Here is a 14,916-nt window from a genome sequence, read left to right as displayed (position 1 = left end):
ATCTATTATAACAACTATGTTAAACTTGGCATGACAAGATTTTAACAACTGTTTCATGTTTCTAGGCTGCTTTTAAATAATATATACAACAACTGCTAGACGATGCAAGTAAGTCATTTTATTTAAAAAATATACAGTGCTTTAAGCAAAATGCTAAATTTTCAACTGCACATTATTGTTGTAAATCGTACTGGAGATAACCAAGAAGTCAAATACTTATGACATAACCCGCTTGAGTCATTTGACTTATTGAAGATTGTGACATGAGCCATAATTCAGGTGTCTCTCCAAAAACCTCTTAAGTAACTTGGTAAGGAGACTTTGAAGTGATCAACTGCAGTTATTGTTTGGCTGTGACCATATAGTTAAGTGTTCACCTCAAACACAATATATGTACATAAATATTACTGAATGGGTCTACAATGTTCTCAGCTTCATAAGACCTTAGCCCATGCAAAAAATGCCCACATTTTTTCTTTGGCTAGTCAAACAGCAGATTACAATTTGCTGGAAAATTTGTATAAAAATAACCAAAGGAACAGAAAAATAACCAAATAAAAATGTTGTAAAAAATGACTAAAGAATGTTTTATCACATATAGCAGCAGAAAAAGTTAATACGAACAGTTTCACTAACAAAAAAGATTGTAACAAAAGTTTTTTTCTTGACAAAGTTTATACTTTTGTATTAAAAGGGGTTTTTTATCATGAGTGGGTTTATTAAAGCGCTTCAAACAATATTTGAAAATGTTAAACCTTTTCATCTGCAAGGAATGTAATGGAGGTGTCACTAGCTTCTGGAACATGAATGTACCTCATTGCCTTTGTTTTGCTGTATTTAATATACATTTCATCAAATAACTCGAAAAATACTTAGTAGAGCTTAAGTCAAAGAAATAGAAAAACACAGACGAACAAAACTAACCAAGACAAACTTATATAAATATAAAGAAAAAACATAAAAATATAAAAATTATAAAAATTTCAACCGAGTCCCTTGCAGTCCTTTTTCGATTAGGTGCTACAACGACATGTTATGTGACTGGATGCCTAAAACTTTATGCACTGTCATTTTTGTAGTAAAAAAATATAAGTGCACGAAGTCACTCACCCATTTGGATTGGAGTCTTTGCTTATGGAACTTGAAGTTGCTAAGCGTACTTCTATCTTCGGCGTTGGGAATTTTTCTTTTGCAGTGTCAACAGTAATATTTTTAGTTTGTTGTTGTTCCTTCGTTATGTCGTTATCATTTTTATGATCGATTTCATCTGAGTTCAAAAGACCTTTTGAAATTGATGGATTGTTGTTTTGCGATCTTTGACTATTTGCCTGAAAATAGTTTAACAAAAACGTTATTGGTTTTATTTTTATTGGTCCAACATAAACATTTTATACTAATTCGATAAAAACATCGCAATACAGCAGGTGTTCAACCAAAAATTTGAAAAAAAAACGTAATTGATTTTATCAAATAAATTTCTTGTTGAAATAATAAAATGATGAGTTTAAAATTTTGAAGCAAAAAAAATAAAATGTGATGGGTTTATATGTTTACATTCTTTCATTTAATAAAAAAAAAACAAAAAAAAAACGTTTTGTTGTTGACGAATTGAAAAGCATATAAAAAGAGGGCGTTTCCGTTAAAAAGACTGTCGTAAATAGTATCCCAATGAGAAAAACTCATTTTAGCCAAAAATAACGAACTAACAATTATTAGCTATGACGTCAATTACCTCCATACTAGATTGTTTTGGTACGGAGCGCCTAATTAACTAAATTGATCATTCCGTCGACGTAATGTCATACACTTTCACTTTTAATAAAAAATCGATCCTTTTTTTAAATTCAATTAGTTTTTATAAGGTTTTATTATTTTACAATACGACTCTTTAGGATGATAAGAATAATTACACAGATAATAACTTAAGTGAATTAATATTTTTTCCAATGTGTTTTTATTTATGGTAAAGCGCCTGTTATGTCCATTATCGATCTTATTAAAAATTTGAAATGATTTATTAGCGGGAGGTCACTTTTAGTGAGCTCCGGCGTTTCACGCTGAATCATTCGGCTTGATTCCAGCTGCGGGAGATTTTCACTCCCCATCGTCATTTATGACGCACTTGTTGTTCTGTTTATCGATAATGCTTTCTATTTTCTTTATTGTTTGTATGCGCTTTCTCCTATTTTATTTCGCTTTAAATAACTGGCAATATAGCTTTTTGGTCAGTTCGCTGGACGTAAAAACTCATAAATAAGTAAGGCCGAAGTAAGGTTTAACACACAATTAGACTTTCGCTTTTATACTTAATTTGTTGATTATATACTTTGTAGTTTGTGTTTTATGTCATATTTTTGTGTCGCATTTATTTCGCATTTCCTGTAGTTTCAATTCTGATTAAAAGCCGCTTGTACAGATTACATTTGGTAGATTGAATCCTTGGGCAGGTTTTGGTAATAAGTTAGCGAGTTTGATTTAACACGACTATTTTGTGTATTTTAATTAAGTGTGGCTTTCTTATCGATGCTCATCTTTACAGCGTACTCTATTGGGGTTTAATAATTGTTTAAGCCACAGTAGGAGTGTATTAGATCCTACATTGCGAGATTTATAAGTTTCACCTTAGTAAGATTTGGAAAGTTGTTAGGTATTACTTGTGCGTAGTTAAAAGCATTTTTTGTGTGCTAATTTGTGATAGTTAGCTTTTGCGAAGTTGTTGAATATAAGATTCAATAACTTGTGTGTGTGGTTAATAATATACATAGGGTTTTGTTAATTAAGTTGTTAATTAATTTTTGTAAAATATGAAGGAAGGAAACGTCACTTCTCCCGCCGTAACAACGGAAGGTATGGTTGTTACTTCGTCCACCACTGTGGACACTTCGACTAGTAAAACTGTTACTAAGTCGGGACCTTTGGGGTCAAAGGAAGAGCGTACATATGCTCTATCGGCATTTACCCGATGTGAGAACAAACTTTGCAAAGAAATAGAAGCAGAGTGTTCTGATAGTAAAGAAGTCACAAGGTTAAAGGGTGACTTTGATACGGCCTACGAAAGAGTGGTAGGCGCGTGCAAGAACTATATTTCCCAGTCAGAGGGAGATGTAAGAACCTCCGCTACTTCAAAGTTGAAGGAAGTAGAACAGCGGAAAGTTGTAGCCGACAATCGGTACCAGGCATATTTGGAGACCTGTGTCCGAAAAACTTCTTCAAGAGCAGGTTCTGTTGCCGGACGGTCGATCAGATCTGGTCGCTCGTACCGCAGCAGACGAAGCGTTGAAGCTCTCGAAGAAAATGTGGAAGTTGTCCGCTCAACAGCTGAGTTTATGAAACAGCGTCACGAAATTGACAAACTTCAAGATGAACTTGAAGCCCAGCGCCAAGAAAGGGAACTTGAAGCCCAGCGCCAAGAAAGGGAACTTGAAGCCCAGCGCCAAGAAAGGGAACTTGAAGCTAAGCGCCAGCGGCAGGAGCTTGAAGCCCAGAGAAAAGTTAAAGAGTTAAACAGGAAACGCGAGGAACTTAAAATGCAAGAACAAATTGTTCATGCACAAGAAAAGGTTCGTTTTGCTGAGAGATACGAAGATAGCGAATTTGGCTCCGACATCTCTGAGGTTTTGCCTTTAAGACTGAAACAATATGCTGCAAAGCCTGTTACCGAACCAGAAGTGAACTTTAATGAAACATCATTGTCGCATTTACGAATATACGAAGGCGACAAATCACCTCGCTCAATAAAGGCAGCGGGGCCGGCACCAACTGCAGTTTCACCGGCATTGGCACATCGACCAAAGCCGTCCGTATTAGCGGACCCGAGGGATTATCTTTCCGGCCAAGAGGATCGTGTTTATGACCGACCTCAACCTGTTCAGCAGCATCAGCCGCCATTTTCAAGTTTTGATTTTGCCACGCCAAAGATTGAGTTGGATAGCTTCAGTGGCAACGTGTTACAATACTTGGGATTTATAAGACGTTTTGAAGAATTTGTTGAACGTAGAATTCACGATAACAGTGCCCGTTTAAGTTTTCTACTTAAATATTGTACTGGGGAGGCCCTACAAGCGATTTGCGGTTGTGACGTCATTGCAGACCGAACAAAGGCATACCGTGAGGCACGACTTAAACTGCATGAAAAGTACAATCAGCCTGATATACTCAAAGAAGCCGCAATGAATAAAATAGTTAATGCACCAAAACTAAAGGAGTTTGATGCCGACGGCTGGAACACATTTGCCGACGACCTTTACTTTTGTGCTTGTACTTTAAGTGCAGGTGGCTTTGAATATGACCTTAACAGTCAAGACACAATCTTCAAAGTCTTACGAAGATTTCCAGAAAATGCTTGGAAAAGTTACAAAGAATTCGCTAATGACATGGAAGATCATGGCAAGACACCAACATTTGAAGATGTTATGTTGTTCGTAAAAAGAATTGCGAAACATCAACGTCGATCTTTACACCGCCTGCAGCTTGAACGGGACTGCAGGTCAAAGGTGCCCACTGCCCAATACACCGCTAGAGGTAAGGCAACCCGCCCTGGTCGTGTATTCGCTGCTGTTGAAAAGGAAAGCAACAAAAGAAGATATAATGGTCCTGTGCAAAAGTGCACATCTTGCAGTGAACACCACCCTTTATGGCAATGTGGAGTTTTCAAATCAAAAACCCCACAAGATCGACGTGAGCACGTAAAAAACAAACGCTTATGTTTTCAATGCCTTCGAGCAGGACATCAGTCCCGAGATTGTAAATATGACAAAGGCTGTAGGGATTGTGGCAAGAGACATAATACTCTCCTGCATATTAATATTCCGCCAAGTAGCGCCGAGGCTAGTGCGGAGCCGCAAAGCGAGTCAGCTATTGTGGCATGCAACGAGGTTTCCCACAACAGCGTAAAAAATGTGAAACGTTTCAAGATTGTGCCAGTTAAAGTTTGGGGCAACAATCAAAGTAATTTTGTGAAAACATACGCCTTTCTAGATGACGGTTCAGTTACAAGTATTTGCACTGCAAGCCTTGCAAAGAAATTGGGTCTCAAGGAGACAAAGGAACATATCGAGCTCTACACAGCAAATTCGGTAACAAGCCATGGGAGCCGAGTTGACTCGTTATATGTAAAGGGGATCAATGAAACAGAATCGTTTAATGTCGAAAAACTTTTGGTGCTCGACCATATTGTCAACGTAAGTGACAGCATTCCTACGGAAAAGGTGGCAAACATGTATCCGCATCTGCGTGACCTGAAGTTTCCTGAACTTAAATCAAAATCAGTGGAGCTGCTTCTGGGAAACAACGTTCACGATGCATTCAGGGTTTCTGAATGGCGTTACGGCAAAAAGGGCCAGCCTTTCGGGTTACACACGGCCTTAGGCTGGACATTGTTTGGCTCGGACCATAATATAAAGAAACAATCGCAACGAATAAATGTTAACTTTATGCATGAACCTGAACAAGTATCAGCATCATGCAGCGACATTTTAAATGTCTTGTCGAGCGACTTTCATGACCTTGATTGTGAGCAAAGGAGCGAAATGTCATTAAACGACAAAAGGGCTTTAAAAATTATGGATAAAACAGTTTCGCGGAACGGCGAACACTATGAAATCGGATTACCATGGAAAGAGGAATATATCAAACTTCCGAAGAATAGGAAAATGGCACTTCAAAGGCTGCAATCTTTGAAGAAGAAGTTTATTGCTAACCCTGATATTTTTAGGCTATATATATAATTAGGACATGCCACTGTATTGGCTAATAGGAACTGCCTAAATGATATAACGTGGTATATACCACACCACTGTACGGACCCTAAGTTCCGTATAGTGTTTGATTGTGCTGCGAAACACTGCGGTGTTTCGTTAAATGATGTTTTATTACAGGGGCCTGACCTTACTAACAGTCTGGTGGGAGTGCTTTTGCGCTTTCGCCAAGAGGCTATTGCCCTTGTGGCAGATATTAAAGGCATGTTCCATCAGGTTTTTGTGAGACCATGTGATCGTGATGCCATGCGATTTTTGTGGTGGCCCGATAATGACCTTTCTCGAGCCCCAGTTGACTATCAGATGAACGTGCATATTTTCGGTGCAACTTCGTCGCCAAGCTGTGCGTCATATGCGCTTAGGAAAACTGCTGACGACAACGCAACAAAAGCAGATAAGAATGTTGTAAATACTATTAAGCGTAACTTTTATGTAGATGATTTGTTAAAGTCGTGTAAGTCTGTTGATGATACTGTAGAACTTATATCTGCTATTTCACCGCTTCTTAAAAGCGGTGGCTTTCATTTAACGAAATACATTAGTAATAACAGGTCCGTACTATCGTCAATCCCAGCGTGTGACTTGGCATCTTCGGTGGTAAATTTAGACTTACACGAACTGCCAACCGAGCGAGCGCTTGGTGTGTATTGGAACACCTCTTGAGACCGTTTCGAGGTAAAGGTAAACGTTCAAACTAAACCGTCCACGAGACGCGGTATACTATCGATGGTAAGTCAGGTATATGACCCATTGGGTTTTTCTTCTCCATTTATTCTTCCTGCACGCAAACTTTTACAGAAAGCATGTTCTGCACAGTTGGGCTGGGACGATCTGGTTCCAGAACAACATATTAACACTTGGAATAATTGGCTTAACACTCTTGTTGATTTAGAGCACATTAGTATACCCAGATGTTTTAAACCTGTAAATGTTGATTATTGTTGTATTGAGCTGCACACGTTTAGTGATGCTAGCAATGTGGGTTATGGTGCTGTTAGTTATCTACGCATGATTGATTTGCATGGAAATATTTATTTGTCTTTTGTAATGGGGAAGGCACGTGTTTCTCCCCTTAAGCCTGTAAGCGTACCCCGACTCGAACTTACGGCGGCCGTGGTAGCCGTAAAACTCAGCGACCTTATACGTCGAGAACTGGAATATAAAATTGACAATGTTTATTTATGGACTGATTCTACAACCGTTCTCCAATACATTACAAACACATCAACGCGATTTCAAACCTTTGTCGCTAATCGATTAGAAATGATTCATTCGCTTTCGAAACCAGAACAGTGGATGCATGTTGACACAAAGCGAAATCCCGCTGACATTGCATCAAGAGGCTTAATGCCTAATGAACTGCACAAGGCAGACCTGTGGTTTAAAGGCCCAACCTTTCTTTATAAGACAGTCGAACATTGGCCGGTTTGCCCTGCTATCTTGCCGTTATTGACCGCCGATCCTGAGGTCAAGTCAGTGACCTTGTGTAATGTTGTTTGCAGTGATCAATTTAGTTTACTGCGTTTGTGGCGTCGTTATTCTTCGTTTACAAACCTACAACGAGCAACCGCCTGGATTCTGCGATATCGCACCTTTTTGTTATGGAAGGTGTCTCAACGGAAAGCTAAATCTAACGACAAATACGCCATTCCTGAATTTTTATCGCTAAAAGAACTAAATAGCGCAACAGCTGCCATTGTGCGGGCAGTTCAACGACAATCTTTTTCCGAGGTGATCAATCAACTTCATGACCACCAAACTTTTTACGAGCCTTTACAATTCAAGTCTAAGCAACATCTAAATAAATCAAAACAGCTTAGCACTTTAAGAAAGCTAAGCCCGGTTTTAGTTAAAGGCATTATGTACGTTGGTGGCAGACTATATAATTCAACCGTCCCTCTAATCACCAAACATCCGATGATTCTTCCATCTAACCATGTTGTAACTGAACTTATTGTGACAAACTATCATAACAGGCATGGGCATTCGGGAACAATTCATGTCTTGTCCGCCATTCGAGAACGTTTTTGGATTCTACGCGGACAAGCTACTGTCAGAAGGATTCTAAGAGGCTGTAGAAAATTCCGATTTTGGTCTGCTAAAGTGGGGGAACAAATTATGGCCACTTTACCGATGCCGAGGGTCACTTCAAATAATCCTCTATTTACATGTGTGGGAGTTGACTACATGGGGCCAATTCTCACAAAAAGTGGTAGAAGTCAAGTTAAACGATATGCTTGTATTTTTACTTGCATCGCTACTCGGGCTATTCACATCGAAGTAGCCCAATCCTTAGAAACAAGTGCTTTTATTGATGCTTACCGCCGATTCTCGTCTCGCCGCTTGGGTCCAAAAAGAATTTATAGCGATAACGGCACAAACTTTGTTGGGGCCGAGAGAGAGCTACGAGAAGGCATCAGGAGATGGAAAAATCCTACAAAACGAGATTGATTGGAGTTTTAATCCGCCAGCTGCGAGTCACCAAGGCGGAGTCTGGGAGCGGATGATACGATCCGTTCGGAAAATCATGAGGCTAATAATGGGCGAAACCATTCTTGACGATTTTTCACTTTTAACCTTGATGACTGAGGTGGAACGAATCTTGAACAGCAGACCTCTGGTGCCACTCAGCGATGACTGCAAAGATGAATTGGCATTGACGCCAAGTATGTTGCTAAAAGGAGCAATAGACAATGACCTGCTTCCAGACACGTTTGTCAAGGCAGACGGTTACAGGCGATCGTGGAGGTTGGTTCAACTTCTTGCTGATCAATTTTGGGACCGATGGACCAAAGAGTATTTGCCTTTGTTACAATTGCGACAAAAATGGCTTCAACCGATGAGGAATTTCACGGTTGGCGACGTGGTTTTAATCGTTAATGAGAACGCGAAGAGAGGACTCTGGCCGAAGGGGATTATCGAGAAGTGCATTAAAGACAAGAACGGGATGGTGCGCCGTGTCCAGGTGCGCACTGCATATGCTACCTTAACCCGAGACATTCGCAAAATTTGCCTTTTAGAAGGGGTCGCATAAATTTGTATTTTCGATGTTTTATTTGTGTTTGTATTTACGCCTGCATGCCTCACAGTTTTTCTTCTTTACACTTTCATATCATTTTTGTAAAACGTATTTTTGTGATAGGTGTGCCTTGTATTGCATGAACTGACACACTTGCTACCTTATAGATGTAGCGTTAGTTTTATCGTTATTATATGTTATACGTAATGTTAATAGTTATTGTGTTTATTTCTTGTATTTTGTTATCGTATAATGAACATTTTTGTTGTTAAATGCCCTCGTGTTATTACACTCTGTCATTTGGGGCCGGTATGTTATGTCCATTATCGATCTTATTAAAAATTTGAAATGATTTATTAGCGGGAGGTCACTTTTAGTGAGCTCCGGCGTTTCACGCTGAATCATTCGGCTTGATTCCAGCTGCGGGAGATTTTCACTCCCCATCGTCATTTATGACGCACTTGTTGTTCTGTTTATCGATAATGCTTTGTATTTTCTTTATTGTTTGTATGCGCTTTCTCCTATTTTATTTCGCTTTAAATAACTGGCAATATAGCTTTTTGGTCAGTTCGCTGGACGTAAAAACTCATAAATAAGTAAGGCCGAAGTAAGGTTTAACACACAATTAGACTTTCGCTTTTATACTTAATTTGTTGATTATATACTTTGTAGTTTGTGTTTTATGTCATATTTTTGTGTCGCATTTATTTCGCATTTCCTGTAGTTTCAATTCTGATTAAAAGCCGCTTGTACAGATTACATTTGGTAGATTGAATCCTTGGGCAGGTTTTGGTAATAAGTTAGCGAGTTTGATTTAACACGACTATTTTGTGTATTTTAATTAAGTGTGGCTTTCTTATCGATGCTCATCTTTACAGCGTACTCTATTGGGGTTTAATAATTGTTTAAGCCACAGTAGGAGTGTATTAGATCCTACAGTGCCCTTACACTTAGATTTAGGAAATGTGTTATTAATCACTTCTTTTATGTAATCCATAGCCTAGGCGATCGGTTTATGATATCAGAACTTATAATTAAAGATTACTTTCACGATAACAGCTTCATAAAAACATTTAAAAATACAAATCAATATATTTTATCATTTAGCATAACGTGTTCGGATATTATTAAATTTGATCACCAATTTATAAAAAAAAATTTATTAATATTTGTTGTAAAAAGTTCTACCTTCGATTTTGGAACAGCATTAAGCTCCATATTTCTTACTCGACGAAACAAGTTTCGAGAGGTGAGGTGAACCTTTTTCGAAAACTCTCCGCTAATAAAAACATAAATTATCGGATTGATGGCGCTGTTAAGGTAAGCCATCGTCGAGTTGAACCTTTCAAGATGAGAACAAGTCTGAAAAAAGCGAGATAGTTGCATTGCGTATACAGTTAAAACATTGCATTGCATATGTACCAACAACATGATATAACTAATCTAACTTGCATACCGATACATGCTGAACGGGTACTCCATTGATTTTCAGTATTTGCCAAAGGTAATAAGGTAGATAGCAGAAAATGTAAATCAAAACAAGAATGGCAACCATGGCTAAAACTCGCTTTCGTGTTGCATTGTGGTTAGCTCTTACCCTTCCTTCAAACGAGGCTAGATTGTCTGGCGCATACAACTTTCGTACAATAGCAAAATAACAAGAAACTATAAAAACAGCAAGAAATATTAATTAAATTTACATCTTTTAATTAATTTATACATTGTAATTGTTTTTGTGTAATGTATGGGTTTTAGAGAATGTTCAGTAACATTAACTGTGTCTTTATTAAATCCAAAGTAAAATTATTTAACTAATTTGTTGTATTTTGTCAATCATATTAAAACAAATAAGCATAAAATTTTGTTAATAAAAGAACACAAATTGTAAATTAAGCGCCATATTTTCCCTAGAGAGCATGGCTGTAGCATCCTGTTAGCCTACCCATTGATTTAGTTTAATTTCTGACAAGTCCAAACACGGCACTTCAGTTGAAAATAAGTGCGCTTATAACTTTAAGTGAATATATTGTTCCGTCAGGAAATTACACATTTTGTTTTTATAACAACACACAATAATCCACTATTTTTAACAATCAAAATTGACGAAATTCACACACACCAATTGAAACTTGCAAATTAAAAAATCCCACATGAAATGAATTGGGATTTTTTTTGCAATGTAAAAACTTACATTAAAGTTTCTAAGAAACCTACCAATATTTATATAAGTTCTTTATATTTACTTACTTATGATTAGAAGTGGAATAAAAAAACTGTACAAAAAATTACAAATTGTCCAAGCTATAAAGGAAGGAGAGGGATCGGTATACTTGCACACCGATTTCAGGGAACTCAAATCTGAAAACAACAAGATGCCATTTAATGTTTACAACATGAGGTTAGAAAATGTACTTTTAATATTACACTAAAAAATATAAAAAATACCCGCCTTACTTATGTAAACATTGGCATATTTTATTCTGAATTATGTATGGGTTCATCTAAAATATTAAAATCTAATCGGTTTACAATTTTTAAAGCTACATACACCTATTTTAGTTGAATAGTAACAAAATAATACTTAATTTAAATTTCTTATTGTTAATATAAATCTAAAGGTAGTGGTTGATGGCTTTAATTAGATTAAGCAATACCACTGCCAACGCATTTACTTAAAAATTCATGACAGCTTAAAAAATAATTGCTTTTAACAAAAAAAGGACAATGCAATTAACTTTCAATTAACTTTTCGGCCCCATGCGTCAACGATAAGAATCTCGATATTATTTTTAGGCCAAACAATCACTTATTATAAAAAATTCCGATGCAAAAAAATTAATTATTCATAATGATGTTAAATTAAATACAAAAACTCAATGCGGATTTATAATTGACCTTCTGTCGAATTGAGGTTTTGAAAATACATTTCAAAGTCGAAAGTCATATTGCTGCTCATGAAGTTTGCATCTGAAACAATAACAGTAAAAGTTTTTTTATTTATTTTTCAATACTAAATTTCCTCAGAATGTATACTAACACAATTAAAGCGTCGAATGTGGATAAATGTTTAATCAAATTAAAATTGACCTTATAGATTAGAATAACTTAAAATTTTAAAGAAGGCCTAATATAATTAAAAATTTAATTGATTGATTTAGGTATATCAGCAAGGTCGATTTTAATAAAAAACAGGTTTTAAAAACACAAACGTCGAGGTAATGAAATAAATCACACGCCATTAAAAATGACTTCTACCAACTCCTGTCGGTACCCACAAAAATCAAAATAAAATCAAAAATAAAACAATAACATTAAAAGCACAAATTACGTAACTGTGATTCTACGTAATAATTGCCCTAAATAACTTACTAACCAGCTTTGTATAGCTTACAAAAACAAAAACATTATTCCAGTTAACTGTTACCATTAAAACAATTTTTAGCACACTTAAATATTTACGTGTTATATAAAATGTGCAATCATCTGTAAAAAAAAGTAGAAAAATGAAAAACATTTAATTTTTTAAATACTGAATCGAAACATAGTATAACAGTACTACAGCACTATATTTAAACTTTAAAAAATTATATATATAATTCAGTAGGTTATATATTTAAATTATATATATATAAATATATATAAAACGCAATTTGCTGATAATAACTAATTAAATTGTGTAATAAGAAATCTATTAAAAAATTAGTATTTCTGATGTGTTTAGAATTTAAATTTTACTACGTTTAATTACCAAAAATAATAGACAAGGGTTGGCAGAGCTTTTAATATTATAACTAGAACTTTTAAAATATTAACTGATGCAGAAATAAAAAAATTATTACACACTGTAGCCATGAGTTGTAATTTTTTGTTGTTAGTCAACAATAGTTAAGTGATTTTATTATAATTTTGTCAAAGTATTGATCAGTTTGTCAATGTCTTAACGACATTATGTCAACTGGTGAAAAAACGAGTTCCCACGTGTAAGAATATCAGCCATGTGACTGTCTTAAAATTCCACAAAAAAAAACTTTAAAGAAACAAACCGTAGTTGTTGGTGTTATACAATTCGGAATTGGGAAATTTTGGGGTGCACCTCATTTGGTCCGATGCCGAATGAAACATTGCAATTGGAAAAACGCAAATAAGCGAGACGAACCTGGATTTTAAACGGGACAACTTGATTATCCGTTACTGATTCAACAAAATCGGGACGAGTTTATGTCGTTAGTATCGAGCTATTAAATGTAGCTTACCAGGCGAAAGCGCTGACATATCTCGACACTCGTTTCGTACGAAATCTGGTTGAAGACAACGCGCGATTGATGGCCAAAAAACGGTCTATGCTCATGATGGTTAAAAACCACGGGCTCACCTAAAAATAGATTTTTCCAATAATTTCAACGTGATCTAAGGTTATTAGAGTTCGTTAAAAATCAAAAATACAATATGAAAAAGGCAACACTTCCGCTTCATTAAATTAAACAAGGTGTGTTACTTTTTTTTAATTCTAAATATATAAAATTAAAGCCAATATTTTCAACATGATCTTACCAAAAAGTTAAGGTAAGTAATAAGGTTTATAAGTTTGCATAAAAACTGCCCCATGTCCCAACGCAGAAATATGTTTTCGACTATTTTAAATGGAACTGTGAGCAGAAATAAGCAATCCGAAGTGGCCAAATTAATCATATATGTCACGGAAGATTTGTCCTATAAAAAGAACATAAGAATTTAGTGGAAGATTGATGAAATCAAAGCAGAGACAAAGGCGGGCGCATCGGCACAACCGTCGCCTTAATTAACAGACAATACGTTTTACCAGACAGAACAAGTTATAAAGTTCTTTATTGAAACTACTGTAAAAACAATATAATGAAAGCAAAATAAGAGTAAAAAAAATCTAATTCCAATTACCAAGACTTTCACTTTGTTTAAAGTTTCACCTTATAAAATAACAAATACGCAAATCCCGAACAAAATTGGATAATGAAATTACTACATGGAATTTAAACTACACCGCAATCTATCCTTGTATTAGCGATAGAACTATAGAAATAAATGTGTCGGTGTTGTTGAACTAGTAAATAATGGCAGTAACATGGCGTCGCGGTTTCAAATTTCTTGTAAAACTCTAAAATACATGAAAACCAATCTATTTGGCATCAAAAACGTTACAATAAATAACTTAATCGAATTTTTATATATGATTGGTTTGAGCTTTCAATTCTTGGAGAATGGTTACATCATTTAATTTTTAACTTAAACAAGCACAAACTAGCGGTATTAATTATTTATCCAATGGTGATCATGTTAGTACACACTTAGAATAAAATTAAATTAAAGTTCAAAAAAATAGAAAATTTTAATCCACTAAATTCTAAATTGATTTAAAAATATCGTAGCAGACACTAAGTAAACGATATTGTAAATAAATATCATTATCTGTAGCCAAGCAGTGCTAAAGCTTTTTACTTACCACATAAATGTACATTTAAATTATAATAGTGTAATAAAATACTTTGAAAACTTAAATCTCGAAACCTACTGCCTACAGCTTTACCACACAAGCTAATTTGAAAACAACATACTCTTTAGAAAAAATTTAAGTCTTATGATAAAGTATCAAAGTGCTACTAACCTGCCTATTACGATTAAAGGTAAGAACTACTACGACCAAAATATTAAAGATAATGCCAAAAAACGAGATGATGGCTTGAATTGTGACCGTCGCTACAATGATTAAAGGTACATGAAATTCTTGACCCAACATTAAAGTTTCCATGCTAAAATTGTTGCTGCTATTTCCAAACCAGAATGCCGAGTTTTTTAAAAATTCCTCGTCCCACATGTCCTCATTTAAAAACTCATCAGAATTCATAACGCATTCGCAAATTATTGCTTTTTTTCTTCGGTTACTCTCATATGCTCATTAAAAATTCACGTTTTTAATATATGCATTACACAATTCGTAATATGCCGTTTATTTTTTCAACACTACATTCAATTTACACCTGATCTGTCAAAAAACGTTTTATTGATAAACATATTAAATGTTTAATGTCATAAGACAAAGTTTATAACGCATGAACACAGTTGTAAAAACAATATTTTAAATTTAAAATAAATTATTTTTGTGTAGTT

At 35.5% G+C, this 14,916-nt stretch overlaps 1 protein-coding gene across 1 annotated transcript; it reads right to left on the bottom strand.

Moving 5' to 3' along the window:
• Positions 1 to 213: 213 nt before the first annotated feature.
• Positions 214 to 14,779, bottom strand: LOC145760673 (lysophosphatidic acid receptor 6-like). Its single transcript, XM_082574527.1, has 10 exons — positions 14,414 to 14,779; positions 13,327 to 13,485; positions 13,029 to 13,147; positions 12,819 to 12,931; positions 11,671 to 11,742; positions 11,023 to 11,133; positions 10,232 to 10,440; positions 9,964 to 10,137; positions 1,111 to 1,328; positions 214 to 831 (listed from the first exon to the last, which is right to left on the bottom strand). The coding sequence occupies exons 1-10, from the start codon at positions 14,651 to 14,653 to the stop codon at positions 750 to 752; spliced, it is 1,497 nt and encodes a 498-aa protein (XP_082430653.1). The 5' UTR covers positions 14,654 to 14,779; the 3' UTR covers positions 214 to 749.
• Between the last annotated feature and the right edge of the window lie 137 nt (positions 14,780 to 14,916).

This window comes from Corella eumyota, chromosome 1 (genome assembly GCF_963082875.1).
Source record: "Corella eumyota chromosome 1, kaCorEumy4.1, whole genome shotgun sequence".
NCBI lineage: Eukaryota > Metazoa > Chordata > Ascidiacea > Phlebobranchia > Corellidae > Corella > Corella eumyota.
This window is presented reverse-complemented; position numbering and strand designations above follow the sequence as displayed.